At 45.8% G+C, this 23,555-nt stretch overlaps 1 protein-coding gene and 1 long non-coding RNA gene across 4 annotated transcripts in view; both read right to left on the bottom strand.

The window, feature by feature from the left end:
• The window catches only part of LOC120093620 (uncharacterized), a 47,920-nt gene extending 40,810 nt beyond the window's left edge, over positions 1-7,110 (bottom strand). The window contains exon 1 of the long non-coding RNA XR_015625407.1: positions 6,708-7,110. This is a non-coding gene — a long non-coding RNA (uncharacterized LOC120093620). The remainder of the gene's footprint in view (positions 1-6,707) is intronic.
• A 2,956-nt stretch (positions 7,111-10,066) lies between these two features.
• Positions 10,067-23,315, bottom strand: Kics2 (KICSTOR subunit 2). 3 transcript variants are annotated; one of them, XM_087558627.1, is made up of 3 exons: positions 23,047-23,315; positions 17,748-17,866; positions 10,067-12,545 (listed from the first exon to the last, which is right to left on the bottom strand). In XM_087558627.1, exons 2-3 carry the CDS (start codon positions 17,858-17,860, stop codon positions 11,729-11,731), a joined length of 930 nt encoding a protein of 309 aa, XP_087414753.1. In that variant the 5' UTR covers positions 17,861-17,866; positions 23,047-23,315; the 3' UTR covers positions 10,067-11,728.
• Positions 23,316-23,555: the final 240 nt, after the last annotated feature.

Genomic DNA, 23,555 nt, shown 5'->3' with positions numbered 1-23,555 from the left:
ACGACATACCAGGCATGGTTAAGGCCAGGCTTTGGTCACTGCCTGCTTTTTGGTCAGGTGAGGTACAAGCAAACTGAATGGAAGGGCAAGCTTTGAAGTTAGGAGGTGACAATACCACAAACAGCAAGGCAGTACAGTAAATGACAATACAGCAAAACAGCAGCATGTGGTGGACACACGTGGCAGACACACGCCTAGCAGGACTTTTCAACACATAAACTAACTGGTATTTTCAGCATTAAATATCTTGCTTTCAGAGTCATTGGTTTATGAGTCTGACTGTTTTGCTTGCATGTATGTATATGCACCCAAGGCGTGCCTGGTGTCCTCAGAGGCCAGTAGAGGTCATCAGACACTGCCCCACCCGCCAGTCCCCCACTCAACCCCCCAGGACTGCAGTCAGGAATATGTTTGCTGGCCACCAAACCAGGTCCTTTGCAAGAGCAACAGTCCCCTTAATCACCGAGCCATCCTTTTCACCCCAATGTCTAATTTTATTTTTGGTTTTTTGAAACAGGATCTCTGGAGCTATGGCTGGTCTGGAGCTTGTCCTGTAGAGCAGGCAGACCGCAGACTCAGAGATCTGCCTGCCTCTGCTTCCTGGGTGCTGGGACTAAGAGGTGTGCACCTTGATACCTGGCCCTACTGTCTTAGTTTAAAACCTGTTCTTGCTTGAAGCTGTTGCGCTTCTTAAAGAAAGACATTTCCCCCACCTGATAGTCTTCTTCGGTACTTGCCCAAAGCAATCTGTGCAGTAAGACATTCCTAGGACGCTCATAAAACCAGAGATGCCTTGAATGTCCAGACCCCAAACCCTTCCCTTAGAGCAGTGGCCCCCAACCTCCCTAACGCTGCGACCCTCTAATACAGTTGCTCATATTATGGTGACCCCCAACCATAAAACTGTTCTCATTGCCACTTTGTAGCTGTACTTTTGCTACTGTTATGAATCATAATGTAAATATTTTTGGAGACAGAGGTTTGTCAGATGGGTGGTGACCCACAGGTTGAAGGCCTCTGATCTAGTTGGTCACACTTCTAGTCAGAATGTACCACTGAGAACGATGCTTTTAAAATGCCCAGCTGTGGGGCCTCAGGAAATATGAATGGAGAAGCTACTGGTGGAGCAGCAAGCCATGAGTATGGAAATGCAGCCTGACACAGGGTGGAGAGTTGTGGGTGGGAAGGGGGCTTTCATTGACACTGGTTTTCAGGTCGGGTGCAGTAGGCCATTCAGTTTCCAAGACGCCTTTATGAACTCAGCAGATACTCCATGGCACCTGTTATAAATGCTCGGTGCACATAAGTCGACAGACGACAACCCCGCCCTTCACGGTCTGTACAAGGCTGGGTAGATGCCACATGCAGACCCAAGAATGGAACTGCTCTGTGGTACAGTGGAAGCAGTAGAGACCACAGCGCCAAGCAGTCCTGGACACTGTTGCTGCTGTGTGATGGATCAGCCAGCTTCTGGGTGAAGGGCTGCAAATGCCAATGTTAGCAAAAGCAGGCAGAGACACTAGAAGCTTCCATGATGAGCAGGAAGGAAGGAAGTCAGGGATAAATGTTCACCCACCTACACTCAGCATTCAAGCTCCAAGGCAAAGCCAACAAGTCCTTGTCTATGGAGACTGGACAGTGCCGGGAAGGGACAGACTGGGGACTCCTGACAAAGGATGACTGGGATTAGGTGAGCAGCGGAAAGGGAGCGTGGGTTATAAGACAGAGGTGAGGGGGTTGGGGATTTAGCTCAGCGGTAGAGCACTTGCCTAGCAAGCACAAGGCCCTGGGTTCAGTCCCCAGCTCCGAAAAAAAAAAAAAAAAAAAAAAAAGACAGAGGTGAGGAGAAACATTCGAGACACAGGAGACATAATGGCCTGCGCTAGTGACCCAGAGAGAGCTGGAGAAGAGACATGAAAGGAGTCTGGGGTTAGACAGGAAGTGACGAGATTGCATACCTGTGACAACACACTGCAGTATTCATGACAAAACACAACCTTCAGTCAGTCAACCAAGCACCAACACACCATGTACTGTTTCCTATGTTCCCAAATGAGTTTCATATGATTTTACTTTGAATAAAATCATGGGAATAATTTGGGATTGGGATTAACAGTAAAGGAAGCTTGACTGTATATGAGATTCAAATAAAGATTTCAATTCCACTAATGGCGCCTGGGTACCATGTCAGGGAGTAAGGAAAAGGGGATAAGACCCAGTTCCTGATGGTCTAGTGGTACACCCAGAAATGTGTGCAAATCCTCCAGAACACTCAGGAGAAGGTGAGTTATTTGACAAGCTCTATGTGAAACACTACATACGAGGAGAGATTTACCTAGGAGAGTAAAGTGGGCTATTTCACCAGGCCTCTCGAATGAACTGGCCAGGTGCTGCTCTGAAGTTCTATTCGCAGATTGGTTTTAAGTCTCCAGATAAAATTCAGTTCTCCCTTTTTAGAAAGAATTTTGTAATGGTTGTCCCCTGTCGAGCTGCAGGAACAGCACCAGTTCTTTTTAAACTCTGTCACGGGAACGAAATTGAGGCACAGCTAGTACCAAGAGAACAGATGTAACTCATAACACAGAAGAATCTAGGACTTTCTATAGTGTTAGAAAACACAGGAGCTACTGAAATAGATCGTTCAAGGGAACTCTTTGACCCAGAAGAGGAATCCCACAGGCAGAACATTGAATATTAACAGACTCACATGTTCTCTTCCCGGCCACTTAGAAAAAGAAAAGCTCTACATAAATAGCCACTGATGAGGCTGGTGATCATTACCACTTTCCTGTCAGAGTCGTTTTCTCAACTCAGTAACAGCCCATGATTTATGTGAGCATGAGAAGGCCAGGAGAAGCCTGAACTGAAACCTCAAAGCATGTCACTGCCTCACAGAGGAGTCATCTCTGCCAGTAAAGGGGCTTCGGAGCACAGGTCCCACAAAGGTGCAGACACACTTTCCACCGTGGTAAGGAGATAGTCCTTCTGAGAAGGATCTGTTTGCTAGAGACCCAGGGTTTTCAATTTGGAAAGAGCCTTGTAATTCCCTGTAGATCAGACTCTAAGGTACATTATTACTATCCTGGTCCTTGGGGAGTGGAGGAGAGAGGAAGGACAGAGGAGGGAGAAGGAGTAAGAGCCATCTGAAGGGTTAAATGGACACAGGGATGAAACTACATTCCAGTAGCTTAACACCTACCCAGTTGTGTCTCCTCCTAGGGCAATGGTTCTCCACCTTCCTCATGTTGTGACCCTTTAGTACAGCTCCTCATGAGGTGGTGGCCCCCAACCATAAAATTATTTTGTAGCTACTTCCTAACTGTAATTTTGCTACTATACCAAATCATAATATAAATATATGATATTCAGGATATCTGATATGCGACTCCTGAAGGGGTCACGACTCACAGGTTGAGAAACACTGGCCTGCAATGACTTCACATTAGAGGCCCTCAATGTGCAGAGGGTCTAATCAGGTGTAAATAAGCTGAGGTGAACTAAAGTCCACATGTATCTATCCTGTCTTTATCATGACCCCAGGGTAACACCCACCGTCAAAGCCTTTGTTGAGAAATCCAGAAGTACTCTGGGATTCCCACCAATATAAGGACCAGTGACTGAGTCTCTTACATCATATAACTGCCGTACCCAGAAGGTTGTCATCCTGAATCTTCCCTTCAGGGCCTGTATATAGCCTACCTTCCCTTCTACGGGAGTTTTTGAATCAGAATAAGGAAGGGCACCAAGAGAATAGGCCAAGTATTCTTTTCCATGACTAACATCAACACTGCTGGGTTAACTTTCCAGACGGATTCTCCACTCTAGTTTCTCTGTCCCTCCCTTGTCTTCCTTTCTCGTGAGCCATAAGTCATGTGTTAGAAGAGCACCTTGGGACCATGAATAGTTTAGAAGATCACGGCCACACAAGGCAGAAAGGGAGGCGGAGGTTCCAGTATCCCCTGCAAGAGTTTGCCCTGGGACCTAACTTCTTTTCTCTTCCTAATGTTGCCACCATCGGCCGATGGCCAAGGGTCTAACTTCAGAAGAGCCAAGCAAAAGCACAAAGATAAGTCCTCTCTTCTGAAAAATCAAGGGAGGAACGTAAGTCTCAAAATAACCCAAAAAGTCTATGGGATGAATCGGTGAGATTCTCTTATCACAGGGCTCAGAGTCCCCAGAGGTTAGGGACATTGTTGCCAGCTCAGGAAACAGAGGTTAGCGACATTGTTGCCAGCTCAGGAAACAGTTTAGAACGTCGTGATTGAAATTCTGGGTGTGGCGGCACATGCCAACCCTACCACATTGGGGATGAAGGAGAGCAGATCCAGGCCAGTCTGCTCTACAAACCAAGCTCCAGGCCAGCCAAGGAATCACAGTGAGAGTGCAAAACTGGTAAAAAGAGAGCAGTGGATAAGGGGTTGGCACTGGAGGGATGGCTTAGCGATTGAGAACACTTGTTGCTCTTGCAGAGGACCTGAGTTTGGTTCCTAGGATCCACGTGGTGGTTTACGGCCATCCATAACTCCAGGTCCAGGAGATCTGAGGGCACCAGGACCAAATGCGGTGCACATGCAGCTCTGTAAGCAAAACGCTCACTCGTGTGTTAAAGTTTGGTGGTGATGACAGTCCTGCTTCTTACTCATGTCTCTGGTCAATTGCCTGAATATCTGTTTCTGCAAGTGTGGTAGACAAATCCTCCACTGAAAACACTAAAGACAGCCATTTTACAATAACTACATTTCAGCCCAGGGTGCTGTGAGAAGCCAAGGGTGCCTAGAGAGAAAGAAGGCACATCAGGGGAGCTGGTTACTTTCATTGCCCCTCTACTAGATAATCCCAACATACTCTTCTCCTCGAGCTTGCAAAATACATTTTGCAATTATACTTTTTTTTAATATTGCTTGTTTATTTTTTGTTTTTTTTTTAATGTTTTTGTTCTTGTTGTTGCTTTAAAGAGGTTGGTGGCTCAAAGAGGTTCCCTACCCAAGAATGAATGAAGGGAGGGAGGGAGGGAGGGAGGGAGAAATCTACAATTTCCAAAATAAAAATAAAATACTGAATTGCCAATGGTGTTAGTGGCAAACTATAGCACATTATGCATCCGGAACATTTTTAAGGGGCAAAGCTGGCACGAGGCGATGATCGAGTAGAAGTACAGTAGCTGAAAACTTGCTAGAAGTGCAAATTCTAGGGTCCTCCTACAGCTACTACATTGCTGCCATGCTGTGCTGCCCATAGCAGGGATTCTGATAGGTGCTGACTCAGTTACCTAGAGCAGCGTTCCCCAACCTAGGGTAGAAAAACCTCTTCACAGGGGTCACCTAAGGCCCTCGGAAAACACAGATATTTGCATTATGATTTATAGCAATAGCAAATTTACAGTTGTGAAGTAGCAACAAAAATAATTTCATGGCTGGGGATCACTACAACAGGAGGAGGAACTGTGTTAAAGGGTTGCAGCATTAGGAAGATTGAGAACCGCTGGTACCAGTTACAGGCTCTCCCAGAGGCTACAGGCTCTCCCAAAGGCCGGCCACCAGGGTGGTTAGAACATGCTGTCCTTATATCCCAATCTTAGCATAGTTATGTTCAGTAGTTACTGTGGGTGAGTGAATGAATGAATGAATGAATGAATGAATGAGTGAAGAGATGGATGAATACTAGAAAGGAGCAGTTCACACACTATCTGCTTCTGCTCTGGGGCAGCCCTAACACTGGCCTAGCCTAAGGCCACGGAGACCAGTAAAGAGCCCAGAGGGATCGGAGTGTCCCTCACTGACAGACATCAACCAACTGCATCGCTGTAATCTCAGATCAAATATAACTACATTCATTCCAGAACCACTCGGCAATTTCCAGACCAGCAAAAGCAGAAGTTTCCCTAGGGACAAATTAGCAAAAGGCTGAAGGACGATCTTCTGTTCAGTATCAGGACCCACTATTCATTTCTCTTCTGGCAGTCACAGCTGCAATGCCAAGAAGCCCTTCAGAGCATGCTCCAATGCAGGTGCCCACACGACCCTCTCTGAGCCAGCGTTCAGAGTCCCATCTCTGGTTTGGTAGCAGGTAGAGGGCTACCAAAAAGGGCAGCCATTTAACTCCCCCCTGTCCTCTAGCATTGAAGTCGTGCATATAGCATATGATTTTCAGTTTCAAGCACCTTATAAACAGTCCTTGTCATCCAAAGCAGGCTGAAAAAGTAGTCAGACAAGCCACAGTGTGACAATCAAGGAAGCCTTACAGATTTACACAGTACCAAGAGATGTCCCCAGGAGCAGAAGAGCACATCTGTCCAACCCATTTCTTCTGACTCATTTCCTCTGGAGAAGTTACTTAGAATAAGTAAATCAGGCAAAGGACCACGAAATAATAACACTGGCAACAGGAACCCAATAGAAGAATAGAAGAGAAACTGCTAAATCACTCTGCCCTAGGGCTTCTGCAGCAGGTCGGTCACCTGGGATAGCTTCTAATTTCTCATTTGGAAAGGAAGAAAGACCAGTTTTTCAAATTTTTTTTTCTTAAAGAAAAATATCAGAGGCTAAAGTAATGCTTTTATACACCAGTAGAAAAAAAACAGAATGTGTATAATTTTTAATTTTTAAAAATATATCACAGAAATGCACGTGTTCTAATTTGCTTTCTATTGCTACGATCAACACCATGACAAAAGCAACTTGGGAAGGAAAATGTTTACTTTAACTTACAGGTTCCAGTGCACCACTGGGCAAAGCCAGGGCAGGAGAGGAGATGATGCAGGAATGTTGCTTACTGGCTTGTCTTCAGGCTCCCCTTCAGCTACAGCCAAGGCTCGCAAGCCTAGAGGATGGTACCTCCCACAGTGGGCTGGCCCCTCCTATATCAATTAGCAATCAAGAAAATATCCCACAGATGTGCCCACAAGCCAAACTGATGAAGGCAATTCCTCAGTTGAGCTTCCTCTTCCCAGGTGTGTGTCAAGTTGACAACAAAGATTCAATATCACAGCTTGAAAAGATTTTTGTTTTAATTAGTGTTTTCTGCCAGAATTATCTGGTTTTCTGCCCAAGTATCTGCTAGATACAAACAGTCCTGTTTTGCTCTAGCTGGCTCAAAAGTGTTCATGAAGGGGCGAGGCATAATTATACTTGTGCCGTTGGTGTCAGCATTAACCTTTGCCCTCTGTTCTTCTGTCTTCCTGAAAATGACCAAGTAGTTGTAAAAATAAATAAATAAAACTCAAAATGATTACTGTTAAATGTGACTTTCTTCAAACTGGGTCAAATCACTGGGTCTTATTCTGGCTTCCTGAAAGTCAGGGTGTGCAGGGGTTGGGAGGACTGGAACAAAAACAGCTTAGTGGAAGCCAGCAGGAAGTAAGGGGGGTGGGGGAGAAATGCAGGGGAGATACAGGGGAAATGGGCACTGGCAAAAGAGAGAAAATTAGACAGAAGCAAGAAGGGAAACCCATAATATTTACATAGTCTGTGTCAAGAGGGAAAAGGCCCTGTTTTGTTTCAAATCTTAAGTTAAACCTAAGAAGGGGAGAAAATCCTAAGAAATGCTGAAAGTCCTCCTTGGAGAAGAGCCCAGTTGGCTATCTAATACCAAGAGCTCAACCCTGAAATCATACACACAGGTAACGCTAAATGGACCAGGCAGGTTGTATTTCTGTATGATTTATATATGTGGGAGGGAGGGAGGGAGGGAGGGAGGGAGGGAGGGAGGGAGGGAAGGAGGGAGAGAGAGAGAGAGGGAGAGAGAGAGAGAGAGAGAGAGAGAGAGAGAGAGAGAGAGAGAGAATTTGTGCTCACACATACAACTAAAGAAAAAGAGGCCATGAATTTGAGAGAGGACAAAGAGGTCCAAGAGTAGTGTTGGAGGGAGAAAATGGAGAAAAATTTTTAAAGGCTGTTTTAGGACAGGGGCTACTGTGTCAGTAGCCTAGCTTCAGACCATATGGGAAGCTAGGCTCAGTCTCCAGTACCAGTTGGGAGGAAACTGTTTTTGTTGTTTGTTTTTTTTAAAGGTAAAACAAGGGCTGGACCCACTGAGTGGCAGCACCATAAGGTCTTGAGTGTAATCCCCAGCAGTGGGTTAAAACGGTAAGAAATCAAACTGACCACATCACTAGGTAGATAATTGAAGATTTTTCTTTGTGTTTACATGTTCTGGCTAATCAACAGAGATTGTAATTAGAACATCACCACTTGGTAACCTCTGCCATACAACCTCTGTAGGAAGAAAGATACAGTCACAGTCACATGGGACAGTATGAATACACCTCTGTCTTATTGACAGGGTAGCCTAATAAAGCCCAGTGGCACAGATCTGAAATGACACTATCAACTAATCAGAAAAGCTAGGATTAAAGAGCCATGGAGATTTGCATTATCGTAAAGCACATGGGTCCCTGTCGTAAAGCACACCGGTCCCCGTCGCAAAGCACAGGGCTTCCTCTGACTTGATGAGAGAGAAGAGAACATGAGAAATCACACTGAAGCCAGTGAAGTGTGGCTCGCCTTTTATTCATACCAGTTTTCGGTCCATTTCCAACCCAGTGTCACATGCGCGGCCTTCTCACAGCCCCACACTAGCCCGTGAAAAAGACAGCCCATGTTTTCTTGGCCCCACTTTACAAAGTTGCTGAGCTTAGAAGCTGAAATGCCAAGGTAACAGAACCGCAAAGCTGCCTGTGAGATTTAAAGGCAAGAACCAAGTTAAGGATCACCGAGGGGAGGGCGGGCAGGGAAGTCCCACCTTCTTGAAAGGAAAACCTTTCCAATGTACAAAGGGCTTGGTTGCTAACCATGTGGCCTCATTTGAACACGTTCCTTAGAATGACATTGTCAGATACCAGGCTGGGCCTCAAAGAGGACAAAGCTGACAAACAAAAACTCCTTACATTCCAATTACCCAATGAAGACTCAGGAGCCAGACTCCGGAGGCAGAGAAAGCATACAGCTGACCTTCCTATTCCACCCACATCCCAAAAGGAAAAAGTTCCTTCTCCTGTGTCTTAAATACTCTTCAACTCAAAGACCCCACTTTCTCTTTCTTGGGTTTTCTTATTTTCACTCCCTGTCAACTGGTTGCTTGCTCTGCCTCTTGATCTATCCCTGACTTTATTTAATCCAGTTTACTGAAAGCTCTTGAGCTAAAGGTGTGTGCTAGGGCTGAGCCACACCACAGCAAGACTGTTCCAATTCACAATCACAACGTGATCGTACATCATGCAACAGCACCTTAAAAATACAACACGTTTAAGGGAGTTGGCTACACTTCCGGTCACCCAGAACTGAAGGTTGTGGTTTAGAAATAAAAGTCAAATTAGATGGTCCGCAGGAAATGTACACATCTCTACTCCCATCAGCAAAGCAGACACTGCAGATCTCAGCCTCACCTCCAGGGTGCAAATCCCAATAAAAATCACTTTTCTTTTCTTGATTTGAACCAAAATATGGGCATCTTATATTTGTGTGCATATGTCACCCCTGCCTCCCCAAAGGCCTGTATCCTGCCTATGTTCACCATGACCTCTGTGGAGTTTTCTCCTCCATTGATTTTCTAGCTACATTCTGACTTGGGACCTGTGCTCCTCGGTGGCCAGGAATGTTACAAGACTTCAGATCTGCCTGGGGAGGAAGAGGAGGAGGAGGGGGATGTGGATGCAAAACTAGGGGAGACAGCAGTCAAACAAATCAAAAGGCTGGCTCCTCAGAAGCTGATAAAGTTGGTCAAGAAAGAAAAGCTAGAAAACGCTGAGGAGGCAGTGAGCCCAGCCCTCGGGGCTGGAGAGAGCCCCCCCCCGCCTGCCTCCCCCTCCCCAACCTAAGAAGTCTCTGTCCAAGTAAGGAGGAGTCCAATGTGGCATGACCTGTAGTTGAGGGAGGGACTACTGCCTACCCTGTGTGCTACAGCATACTTGCTTGTCCAGCCCCTGCGCCTGAGTCTAAGTGCAACGTGTTGTGGTGGACACCAGGGGCCCCACAGCCCAGCCCTCCAATTTCAGGAGGCTCTTAGAGAAGAACCCCACAAACATTCATATGTACACAATACAATTTGCTTGATCAGAGAAAACATTATATATATGTAATATATATAAAACTTTATTGAGGAGCTTAGGAAACAATTAAAGAGACAGTACCAATCTTTGAGGTTCCTCCAAATACTGACAGTGCATAGGGACTTAAGAGTTTATGTTGCCTTTAGATTTTCCTAACATTCACATCTGCTTCCTGTTTTTTTGTAAATACCTCTTAGATTACTCAAAATATGTTTAAAAATAAATATACAATTCAAATATGTATATATTTGACCATTTGAAGTAATAAACACTTATATATGTTTTATATACATCCCTCCATGGTCTACCAAAGCCTATATTCTTTTAGGTGCCTGGGAGCCACATCATTAAGGCTAATGGTGGTTTTAGTCAGGAAAAACACAAAAACACATACCAAGGATTATTTTTCAGTTTCTCAGCAAAACACAAAAAGAAGAAAAATGGTTTGGTTTTTAATTCCAAATGTTTTCAATTTTTTTAATGTCAAGGTCAATATTATAAAATTTGTTCATATTTGTGTAGAACCTGGAGAAGCTGCAGAGAAATCACTACCCTCTGTTTAAAGACAACTGGCTTAAGTTTGTGTGAAAGTGGGGAGGTGCAGGAACTTGGTCGGTGGACTCTTACACAGGTAGACCAACCACACTTGGAGGGGCTCTGTGGACGCCCCGCCAGACAATGGCTCCTTACAATCTCCAGGGAAGCACTGATCTGACCGTAATGTTTACATAAGCTCCAAGGGACAAACCCAGCAGTCGCAGCTCAGTTCTTCTTGGTGGTTTCCTTCCGTCTGCTTCCCTGTGAACACACAGTGAGAAAGGACAGGGTAGCCTGTGCTGAGAAACTCGACCAGTACTGACTCTGAACTTAATCTCCAGAAGGCAAGAAACCACAGCCAGAGGTGCTGCAGGACTCACCTGATGACCATGGAACAGAACTGATTTGTGTAGCAAGCACAAAGTATTAAGTCCGTCGTTTTGATTTTTATAAAAATAAACTGTGCTGCAGAGAAGTGACCCCCAGCAGGTGACAACCCAACACAATGGCTTGGGTGGACCTGGGACAGTCTACTACCAAACCCTTTAAAGGTGAAGACTAATGCGGACGGAGCTGAAGGTCACCAGGAAAGGACCTGTGGCTGGTTAAACTGCTTTAAGGACCAGTATCAATTGGTCATCTCCCACCTGATAGAAATTTCTCACCAAGATTCTAATTACACTATAATACTAATCAGATTAGCTTATAAAACTAGTTAGTACGACCGCTGAGGAAACTACAACCAATCCCATCTGGTGTCTTCTCTCTGCAGCTCCTCAAGGACACACAGAGAGAGAGGATGCTGGGAAGTGCATAGGAAGTGCATCGGGCACAGTGTAACAAAAGCAAATCTGGAAAGGTAAATGAAAGGCCAATAAATATTCAATTGACATGAAATACAGGGAAATCAGGAAATGTTGATACTCCTTTGCTATGCCATGGTGCAGCAGTCACCATGGTTCTTCTAGACTACTCTTTGGAGACTCCGTCCTTGGTCCTAATTGCTTATGAACTGTGCAACATGATTAGGGAGGATCCATCTTTAGCTCAGCTCTGAAAGCAGCATGAGCTAACCTAAATACAAACCACAAACTGCTCAGCTAAGAACAACGCAGCCAGTCTTGGGAAGCCTTGGCCAAGCTCCTGCTAACCTTTGGAGCCAGGCTTCAGACTTGCGAACACTTTGGGGTTCTTAAGGGCAAGTGAGAGCTCGTTGAGGAAGGAAATAAAGTGGGAGTCTCTCTCAGATTTCTTTGACTCAAAAATGACGACGATGGTGAAGTGGGGTTCCGGGCGGGTCAGGAAGTAGGTGCTCTGGACTTTGTCATCATAGAAGTGGACCACTTTCTCCAAGCTGTTCAGGTCAGATGCTCGGTCTGTCATGATCATGATAACATTGGGCCAGTGCATGACAGGCCTGTCACTGGGCAGAGACACCACGGCAGGGTACTGGTCCACTCCCTTGGGGGCCTCTCGGTAGGAATGTGGATGGTGGTAGCCATGACCCTGAAAGCTCTCTGAGCCCCGGTTGTCAAAAATTAAGGACACATTGGCAGCGTCATATTTCCTGATAAAACTGGAGATCTTTCCAAAGAGGTCCGGGTTCGCCTTGGCAGTCAGTGCTTTCATTTCTGAAGCAGTCGTCTGTCGGCTCAGCGCCTCATGGAAGTAAAAGCTAAACTTGGCCAAGAGCATGGTTTTGAGTTTCATCAGCCAAAGGAAAAGGTGTGGGGGCTGCACAGCCTTCTGAGACTGCCCCCCAAACAGGTGTTTCTTGGTCTCCCGCTGCTTCTCAAAGGTCTGGCCCCAGCTCTGAAGCTTCGTGTGAGCATTGTGCAAGGTAACCAGCGAAGGGAGGAACTTCCACTCGGAGATCTGAGCCTGGGCCTTGAGGAGATGACTCAGCACGCCCACTTCCAGCTGGAAACTGCTCTCCAGAGGGCTGAGGATGGGGTGGTGAAATCTAGGGAGGGATGGGCAGAAGTCAATGGAAATGCCACTTCACACTGAGAAACCTTCACAATTTCAAAGCAGCAACAGCATAAACTCCCAAATGCACTGCCAGGCAAGTGCTAAGGGGCCAAGTCAGTGTCGGGGGCAGAAAGGCAGAGCCTGGTTCATTTTTAGAATATATCTAAATATGGTATATCTTGAGCATTTCATCTTAGTCTCCTAGGAAAATAGCCTGAATTTTGTGGGGTTTCTTTTAATGAAAGTAACTAACTTCTATCCAAAATTAAGGAGAAATTACGCTGACTGTAATTCTTCATTTTCCTCTGAGAAGTGTGTGGCTCTCATCAGAGCAGGGGTCCTCTCTTCACGGTGTCCGACTAAATAATAAAAAATACTAAGACATCTGTTGCCCACAGATAAATTATTTTAGTGTTCACCGACCCATTTTACAGATGGCTATAAACACTGCAACCCCAAAGCTAAAGAGATAAAGGCATTTAATAAAGGGACACAGCACTTACCAGACAACTATTAACAATTCCACTTTCAAATCCCCCTTCGTAGTTAACCATGATTAAAAATAAAATGACCAAGGGGAGGCAGGGCACAGCACAGTGGATACATGCAATAAAGGTGCCATCTAGCAGGAGGCAGGGCACAGGCCAGGAGAGGCCAGTGGGGGAGGGTAAAGAAAAGTGACTCCTATGTAAGAAGACGGCACAATAAAACCCACTATTTTATAATGAAACCTAAAATTAGCAGTTAACAGTCTAAATTCATAAATTCATTTGCCACAAAAATATCTAACACTTTTTAAAAATCACTTTCCTTAAATCCTCAAAAGATATATTTAAGACCTTGTGTATTCTGATCCTTACTCAAATTGAGTCACATTCGTTTTTGGTTTTTGTCCTTCCCCCTCCCTCCCCCACTCTGTTTCCAGCTCCTGTGAAATGATGAGCCTACACCATCTCAGGGACTGGAGAGACGGCTCAGGGCTCAGTTCCCAGCATCCACATCAGCTGCCTCACAACCACCTCTAACTCCAGCTCCAGCGGATCTGATACCCTCTTCTGGCCTCCATGGGCTACTGCACGCACATGCACATGCCTTCCCCCCCACATATACGTATCATTAAAAATAAATAAATAAAACATACTATTTCAAAGTCAAGAGAGTACTACAATTTTACTTTCACTTGCCTTACAAAAAGTGTTCTAGAACGTTTTGACCATGTTCTACACTGATACTTTTACTGTGAGCAAGTGCTGCACACATATGTAAATTTACCCCTTGCTATATACAATGTAACTGGAGATATACTCACTTATCTTTTCAGGAGATAAATGTATGAATTTAGACTGGCAGCTGCCATCTGTAAGCACTGTTCTACTTCAAAATAATCTCAGAGGAGGGGGGTGGAAGATGATGCAGGAGGACCTTAGTCTCTCCAGAGGAGACTGGGCAGGCGAGAGCATGGCCCTTCCTCCCCAGTGCTCCTCTCTTACTCTTCCGTCTCCTCTGCAGAGTCACTGTCTTAGAGAACTCTGCCCCCAAACTAGGGTAGACCCCCCCCAGCACTAGCCACTCTTGTTTTTTTGTATGTTTGGTTTTTTTTTTTTTTCAATTTATTTATTAAATGTTATGCATCTGAGTGTTTTGTCTGCATTTGTGTGCACCACTTGCATGCTCTATGTCTGTAGAGGTCAGAGGACAGTGCTGGGTCCCCGGGAATTGGAGTTAGAGCTGTGCATCATCATGTGGGTGCTGGGAACTGGACCCAGGTCCTCTGCAATAGCAGTCAGTGCTCTTAACAGCTGAGCCACCTCTCCAGCTCCTCAGATGGCTTTCTTAGGCATGCCCACAGTAGGATGGGCCTCCCATATCTGTCAGCAGTTATGATGACATGTCCACATGCCAGACTGATCTAGACGACCCCCCAATTCACAGCCCCTCAGATGACTCTGGGCTGTGGCGAGCTGACAGCTTAAGCTAACAGAATAATGGTGGCAGAAACCCTCCTGCAGATGCTCCTGGACACGTGACCCATGCTAACTTTAAAATATCACAAGTCTAAAGGCGCTTCATGCCCCTAGCCTACCAACCGTCCCGGCAGTGCACTAGTGGTGTCGGCTGCCTCGCCTCACAACAGCTAGGCTGGCTGACAGCTGAGGTGGCCCAATGTCTAGATTTGGCTAAACCTGGGAAATAATCAAAGCCCAAAATTCCAAGCACGGTTTCTACTGAATGTTCATCACTTTTGCAGCATCAAAAAATCATTTTTAAAAAATCACAAGTAGGAGCCAGCTCTGATTGTCCTGATGCTTGTCACTGGAGATCACCACTTACAGCCAATACTCTGCTTCAAAGGACATAATTCTCAGAACAAACCTTCAGAAAGTCTGAACAAATGCTTCGTAACATTATAAAGAAATAATGTTCAACACTTATTAAGATGCATGGAATGAGGAAGCTATTTTTGGACCTCAAGAAAAGCTAAGCATTCATAATGTCAGTCTGCATAACACAGACATTAGCTTTATGACATCATTTCCTGGCTTCCCCTCCTCTGGTACCTCACAGCTCAACTTGTGTTCAGGTCGGTTCAGTGGCTGAGATCCACATATACACACTAAGTCACAGTTACCAGTAAACCTGGACATGTCTGAGACAGGACACTGCCAACAACTTGTGGAGAACATTGGTTCTAAAGAAAAGAGGAAAGCATGGGGGGAGGGGGAGAAAGAAAGGGGACAGGCAAGCAGGAAAGCGAGGACCGGGCAGAGGAAGTATCTTACTTCCAGAGACAGACAAAGCTATCCACACCGAGAGAGAAGGGCCAGCATGGCAAATGTTAACATGACGTGAGGTTGGACAGAGGACATGTGTGTTCACTGCAGTCTGTTTACTTGCTTGCTTGTATGCCTGTGTGTGTACTTGAGTGGGTTTGTGCACTGTGTGTATCCAGGAGCCCACAGAGGTCAGAATGGTCATCGGATCCTCTGGAGCTGCAGTTACAGATGGGCACAAGCCAGGGTGTGGGTTCTAAGCCATTTCTCCCTCCTTGCTTTTTAACAGCCTTATTGGTATTAATTTATGTTTGTAAATGTACTACAAAGCCCGCCCGCTAAGCAGTTGGCTCAGTGTTTCAGTAGACCAAGGAACTGTCCAGCTGCCATGTCGGTTTTTCAGGACATAGGACTGCAATTGCTGGTCCAATGGTAACGAGACTGACCACACTCTGCTTGCAGTTTTTCTTTTCTTTCCAAGATTTACTTTAAGTATGGGGTTTGGGGACTGCATGGCATGAGTATGGGAGCACAGAGGCAAGAGGTATCAGATCCCTTAGAGCTGAGTTACAGACTGTGCTGGTTTAAATGAAAATGGCCCTGATAGGCCGACCCCGGGGGTATTGCTTTATTTGATGTGGGGCTTTGTTGAAGTGGGCGTGGCCTTTTTGGAAGCAGTGTGTCTCTGAGAGAGGGAGGATAGGCTATGGGGTTGTGGAAGTCCAAGCCAGGCCCAGTGTCAGTCTCTCTCCCTGCTGCCTGCCAATTCAGATGTAGAACTCTCAGGTCCTTCTCCAGCACCATGTCTGCCTGCATGCTGCCACGCTTCCCGCCATGACGATAATGGACTGAACCTCTGAAACTGTAAGCCGACCCCAGTGAAGTGTTCTCCTTTATTAGAGTCGCTGTGGTCATGGTGTCTCCTCACAGCAATGGACACTAAGACAGGTGGTTGTGAACTACCCATTCCAGAACCTGGTACTACAGTAATTAGCCTCAGATAAAGACAAGACATGACACTGGGTGCTGAGACCTGAGCTCAGGTCCTCCACAAGAGCAGTATATACTTTTAACTGCTGAGCCATCTCTCTAGCCTCTGCAATTAGTTTCAGAGAGGTGGCTCAGAGGTTAAAAGCACTGGTTTCTCTGTGAGAAGATGCAGGTTCAATACCCAGCACTCATATGGTGGTTCACAACTTTCCATAATTCTAGTCCTTTTGGCCTCTACAGCTATCAGGCATGCATGTGATATACATACATACATACATACATACATACAGGCAAAACATCCAAACATGATATATTTCAAAGGAGATCCTTCTAATCCAAGTAGTATCTACTGTGTTAGGCTCCAAGGAAGCCAAAATAAAACTTAGCCCTTCACTCTGGTTAAGTTGTTCTTACGTTCCTACAACTATTTTTTTTTTTAAGTATAGAATAGAGTTTATTCAGGGCATGGGAAAGGGAGTTAAGAGGGTACTAGGGCACAGAAAGTGAGAGAGAGCAGAGAAGAGTAGAGAAGGAGTAGAGGAGTAGAGTAGAGGCCGGCCATGAGCATGTAGAGAGAAGAGGGGAGGGGAGAGGGGGGAGAAGGGACAAAGGGGCAAGAGGAAGGAGGAGCAAGAGTGCTTCTACAACTCTTTAGGGATTGTTTCCAGGGTTAGGCCGTGTGCAGCACATCGCAAAGAGCTCTGTCTCTTTGTAAGGAGTAGGTTGTTTCAAATAACAGCAATTCTCCAGTTGAACAACACCTTTGAAGTTAAAACTGACCTCTCAATAATTTCTTAGGTATTCCAAAGCACTTAAGTTTGTCCTCCTGACTTACAGACACATGCCTTCACTAAATGTCGAAAACAAAGAAGAATTCCGATACACATTTGCAGCCACACGAGAGTAACAGTGGTAACTCCCAGGTTGTCTCTCTGAAGAGAGCATTTATTAGGCTACTGGCTGGTTGGTCACACTGCTCTCTATACAGCTGTATGTGTGCACGCAGGTGCGTGTGCCTTGGTGCAGGGGCCAGGGGATGACATCAGGCACCCTGCTTATATCTCTCTCGGCCCTGTTCAGTGGACACGGGATCTCTTGCTGATCATCAACCGTCTTCCTGTCTACGACATCTTTACTTAGTGCTGGTGTTACAGGCACACAAGTGGCACCCAGCCTACATGGCTACAGAGTCAGGGCTTCGTGCTTGCAGAGCAGACGCTCTTATCCACTGAGCCATCTCCCCGGGCCCTGTGCAACTGTTCTATTGTGTGAATTCTGCTTTTCCTGATGACTTTTGGAAGCATCCATCCAGCACCATCAACTAAACCCAAAGAGCCAAGCGTACGCCTGCTGTCTGGGGAGAGCTTCCTAAGAGTGAGGGAAAACAAGAGCCCGTGTGGCTGGCAGGCCGTTGTGCTCTCCTGTGCACTCACCTAGAGCTGTACTTCTTGAGGATGGTGTCCAGGGTGCTGACCAGCTCTTCAGTGTTGATGAACTTCTGGGTGCTGAGGGCGTACATCTTCTCGTAGAAGTCTGCGATCTCCATCCGGGCCTGAACAAAGAAACAGAGCTGCTCTGACAGGTGGGGGAGAAGCTCCTCCACGTGAGGAGCCGTTCCACCCGGGGCGCCTCGGCCGGCCACCACCTTCTTCAGTTCGTTATGTAGGGACGTGTAGATGGTGCGAACGGAGTCTTTCCTGCTGAAGAAGGACTGTCCCCCTGGGAAGCAGATGGCATAAGCAGATGACAGGTAAGGAGGAGGAGCCAAAAGGACCTGGCGCCTCCCAACACCCACTTGAAAAAAACTAGAGCCCGTGGAGTCCACCGAGCTCCTGGCTGCCATGTGCTCCGAGGAACAAGTCAAATGAGCACTGGCCACAAAGTCATCCATGTAGCGATGGACCTGGGGTTCTCTTACTCACGTTTCAATTTCCCCCAACTCCACATTCAAAATTACTTTAGAACATCATTACCCTAGCATATAACTGTTCCAGGATACTTGATCGCACTGTGAACCCCAAGACTGTGTCATGGTGTGGCTTAGCCCTTAGTATACATCTTTAAATCCTCTGGCTGGAATACAGACATGCCCTCAGTACATGCCTTTAATCCTAAACAATGAAGGTAAAGGTAGAAGGTAGCAGCCATGTTTGAAAGTGATGTCTAATTGAGTGGCAGACAAAGTGATGAATGAGAGAAGGATTTGTCAGAACAGGATATGCTCATCTTTCACAAGAAGAGAGAGGAAAGGGGAGCGACTGAAGGAGCAGGGCAGAGAGAAAGAAAAAAGGGAGAGGAAGCAGTTTTACCAAGAGAGTTTTACAGAGCAGCACAGAGAAAGGAGGTAGGAGGCAGTTTACTGGGACAGTTGTACAGAGATAGGTTACAGAGAGAACAAGTCAGACCCAGGTGAAGCCAGAACGAGCCAGAGAGTGAGGAGGAGCCAGAACAGATTGCCAGAGTTAGTCTGAGACCAAGCAAAGTGAAATGGCAGAGGCTGATAGAGAAGCCAGACTGAATCAGTCACCTTGGGGAGGAGTTGGAGCCAGGACAGCTAAGTTGACCAGCCAGCCAGAGTTCAGAAAGAGCTAGAAAGGGTGAGCTGATTCAGCAGTGAGACTCAGAGGCTGAAAACATTCTAGGCCTGGATAAGATTGTGGGAAGGCCAGAAGCTTCCAGGGCTAGGCCTAGGTTAGCAGACAGACAAAGTGAATAATCCTCAGAGATGACAACTACAACAGGTGAATAAAAGTTACTTTACATATAACATAAAACTTGGATCTAAGGGGAAAAAAAAACCTCTCCTTTTTAAAACAGAGAACCCGTGGATTATAGCACTTCAGTTAGGCCTGGCAGCCCAGGTACTTTGTTTCTTCTTCAGAGAGGCATCACCCTTGAATCTTATCTTCAGGCCTTGCCAGGAAATGAGAATGGGGTCTCAGGGGAGGGGTGTGTGTGCAGTGCTCTTCACAGGGTTGACAATACAAGCACACCACACTGTGAATTATTAAGACCAAGAACGAATTATAAATACCTATTGCTCCAACACAAAACAAAATGAAACAAAACAAAAACAAAAAACACTCTGCAAAAGAATCAGAGCAATTACATCCTTGACAACAGTCACAAGGACCAAACGGATGGGTAATCACTAGTCTTGAAGCTGAGCATGACATTTCTAATCACAGTCAGTTTCAAGGATATTTTCCTAAGCATTGGGTCTCGAATCAAAGAGCCTGATGCAAGGCTTTAGCACAACGAAAAGAAATGAGTGCTTACAACGGTGATTTCTACAAATGTACAAAGACCTTGGAGATTTTCTGTTAAGCTCAGAATGCTTCAGTGGAAGGAAGGATGGGGGACCGCATTGTTTACTGGCTTCCACTGTTAAAAAGGGGTGTGGCCAGGGCAGAAACTTGAACTCTGCATTGAAAAAAGTAATGTCTGACTTCATCAGATCACAAGCGAACAGAAATACAACAAAATTCAAATGATACCTTTAAAAGTTTATCAATCAATACCTATCACCAGTAGATGAAACTAATACATAGAAGAAAGATCACCAATGCCTCACTTTTAATTCTGTCTCTTTTCTCAGAGCTTTCAGCAAAACACCCTATCTCTTGACTACCCTGCCTTCTAGTACCCAACGAGACAGTGCCCCGCTTCTAGTACCCAATGAGGATCGGTCTTCCTTCATCCTGGGAAGCCATCAGAAACGCCCATCTTATTTTCTTTTCCAGTATTTTCAATTTACAAATTATGATGTTTTGGATTTTTTTCCCAGAATGTTCTAGTTATCAGTGACTGTTATTTCTCCAAAGTTTCCACCTTTTACCTCATAAAATTTCAAGCATAAAGAACATGTTAAGCATCTTAAGCATTTTAACATACGACTTCTTTGTAATAACTTTTAAACATCCATTCCTAAGTCACTCCAAGTATGCCAAGGTTTATCAATCAGGAGGTGGGGAAGTGTCCCTGTAATGAATCAAAGGGCAGACAGGTATGACAGTCTCAGATCCCACACTGCTGCCACTCAGCACGGTTTAACCGCAGTCTTTCCCCAAACTGGTGGTTTTTCTGCCCTCAAAGCACAAAGAAGGGGCCAAGATAAAAGTCACACCCAGTGTTTCAGGGACAGAGCCAGGACACTGACAGATCGACCCTGTCAGGTCTGTCCTTTGTTTGAAAGCCTGTGCTTGCATTTTTAATCAAGACCAGCTGCTACTGCCTCAGACAGAGGTCAAAAGACTTTTTTTTTTCTTTTGAGACAAGGTCTCACTTTGTAACACAGACTGACCTAATAACTCCCCATCCTCCTGCTCCGGCCTCAGGAGCATTGGAGATTTCAAGCTCATTGTACCACGACAGTTTAGACTCACTTGAAATGTGCTAAGCCTGTAGGCCTTAAGTGTTCTCACTGCGGAAAGAGTGAGGTGGTGGGAGTCATCAATTCCCTTGCTCCTGGTGGTCATTTCATAATGCAGAGAGAAACATCAAGTTGGATATTCCAAGTACATACAATTTTTGTCAATTATAACTTCAAAAAACCTCTACAGACATCTCCAACCATGTTCCCTTGTCTCACCATGCAACCCCAGCTGGCTTAGAGCTTGCTATGTAGACCAGATTGGCCTCAAACTCACACCTGCCTCTGGCTCCTGAGCGGGCAGACTGAAGGCATGTACCACCATGCCCAAGCAATGCTTCAAAAAGATTTAAAGAGTATGCGTAATTGTTTCATTTTGCTTCACAAAGAATACCACATGAATTCCAAAAAAACATGGTAGTGCTTTAAATAACAATTTTTTTTTCATTCTCTGGTAATCATATGTACCAATATACAAGCACAAAGACGTTAAATTTTAAATTCTGGAACTCACCTATACTATTACCCGAGCATTTATGTTACAAAGCACTAAAACGTGTCTTTTTTAGAACATTTCCTCAGAAGGGAGATCAGCCCTGGAGCCCTGAGTCATGTTTCCCAGTATGAACTGATACATAGGCTCACCTATGAGACACCTGAGGTTCAAGCAGAACTCGGCACTTTATTTACACAAGGGCCGCTTCACAGAGGCCAAGTCAGAGTCAGTAAAGGACTTCTACATGTTTGTAAACTTGGTGGCCAGTTCTTTTTATACAAAATCCTGGTGCATACAATTCAAACTCAGTGCAGATTTATGTATTTATGTATTTATTTACCACTGGAATTCACAAATATCCTTTAGGAAACCCAATTGACCTTCCTCATTCTCTACATCTGGTTATATATACAATAATATGTACATATATATCAGGGGTGGGTAGAGAAGTTAACGCTACAGCTTTTATCAAATCCCTATGGATGATCTCAAACAACGAAAAAAGTTAAGAATTATGGCATTTGGGTCAATCATCACTTTTCATAGGCAGGAAGCCCAAACCATTCTAAACTACCAGAATATTATCCACTGTCAATATTACAGCTAGAACATAGCCAATTTTCATACACACACACACACACACACACACACACACACATCACAGACATACATGAATATGCATCATATAAATTATAATATATGTACATGCTTTGAATAAAGGCTATGTATACACTCAATCTGATAACTCAAGACAGGCGTTCAGTTTTGAGACCTACCACCTCCCATAAATGCATACCCAGTTCACTACACTGTAGAAAATAGGATTGCAGCACTGTAATAGCAAATGCACATTTGTGCTGCAGTAACACTGTAGAGAGAAAAATATACCAAGAGTGAAACCTCTGACCACTTTTTACCAATAACTAAGTAGCAATTATTTGAGAAGCTACAGACCTTATGATCTCAGAAAGCCCTTACCCTGGAGTGTTTACCAAACGCTCAGTATTCAGTAAGCTAACTGCAACAGAAGGTGATCAACTCTATATGTAATGTATGCTCTCTTTTATGCCAGAGACGTGAATCCTTCATTCATGAAAGGCCCTCAAACTTTCAACAACTAAAGGGTCAAGAAGAAAACAAAGTATTGGACTACCCACCCCAATTCTCTGGTAGTCCGCTCTCACTTGCCATTATTATTAAAAGTAACGCTTTGAATGCAATAGCCCTTGACTTTTATGCATTACTTATCAACTAAAAACGGATGGTTCTCGTAGTGATGATCAGTTAAGAGTTTCTGCATCTTATTTTCAGGGTTAAAATTTACATGAGGGCTAGCGGTGTTTACCATCCCCTCCCTTAACTCTTCTCCAGTTAAGGTTTTGCCTTTCCTGCCCCAGGATCCACTCATTCCTTCATTCACTTAACATGCACTGAAGGACTGAAGAGGGCATCGGACTCCCCTCTGTATAAGAAGCCAGATGAAATTATTTATTAACACACCTAGGTTCCACCGCATGGTTTTGCTCCTCAGGCCGCTGTGAGATCTAACTAGTGAATTGGAACGGGGACATAGAACTTAGTTAACTTGTCAATTATGAAACCAATCCATGCACGGTGCAAAATCGTAAACCCACGGGGTTTGGAGCATGCCCTGCAAAAGGCATCCGCCCATTCCACCTAGGCAGCGATGGCAAAGGCCGGTGGGCGGGGCTTGCGGCAGACTAGGGAAGGAGGGGGACCGGTGGGAGGAGACCTGGGCAGAGTGGAGCCGGCCGCCGAGAGTGACAGGGCACCCAGACCAAGGCAGACCGGGGAGTGCACACCCTCTCCTTCCTCCTCAGGGACAGGGGCGGGGCGGAGGTACCTAGTTTCTGCCCCAGGTAGGTGAGGCTGTGATAGACCTTCTCGGCCGCGGCCAGGTGCGCCAAGGCCGCCAGCAGGGACAGCCAGCTGCCCCCCGCGCTCTTGTTGGCCTCTCGTTCCTTCTCCACATTGTCCTTGGCCTTGTCGTAAGAGAAGATACCCAGGTGAGAGAAGAACGTCTCCAGCACCGCCTGTTCCACCGGCACCGGGGCGGCTAGTGGGATAGACTCCCCCATGCGACCTGCGCGCCAGCTCCACCCACGTGGCTCCGCTCGCACTTCCGGGTTCCGAGGGGACGCGCGTGCGCGGCTGCGTGCGTGCGCGTGCCCGCGGCGGGGCGGGTGAGCTAGCTGGCGGCGGGTAGCTCCAGAGGCTCGCAGAGGGCGTGGCGAAGGCGGAGGGTCTAGAAGGCTCCTGAGCCTAGGATCTCGAGGCCGCGGGAGCCAGAGACCAGCAGCGGATCCCGAAGCTGGTCACCTCCACGCCTCGTGACGTCTCCTACCCTCCAGA

This window comes from Rattus norvegicus, chromosome 7, assembly GCF_021556685.1.
Source record: "Rattus norvegicus strain SHRSP/BbbUtx chromosome 7, alternate assembly SHRSP_T2T, whole genome shotgun sequence".
Classification (NCBI taxonomy): domain Eukaryota; kingdom Metazoa; phylum Chordata; class Mammalia; order Rodentia; family Muridae; genus Rattus; species Rattus norvegicus.
Note: the sequence above shows the minus strand (reverse complement) of the source record. Positions and strands in the feature narration are given on the sequence as shown.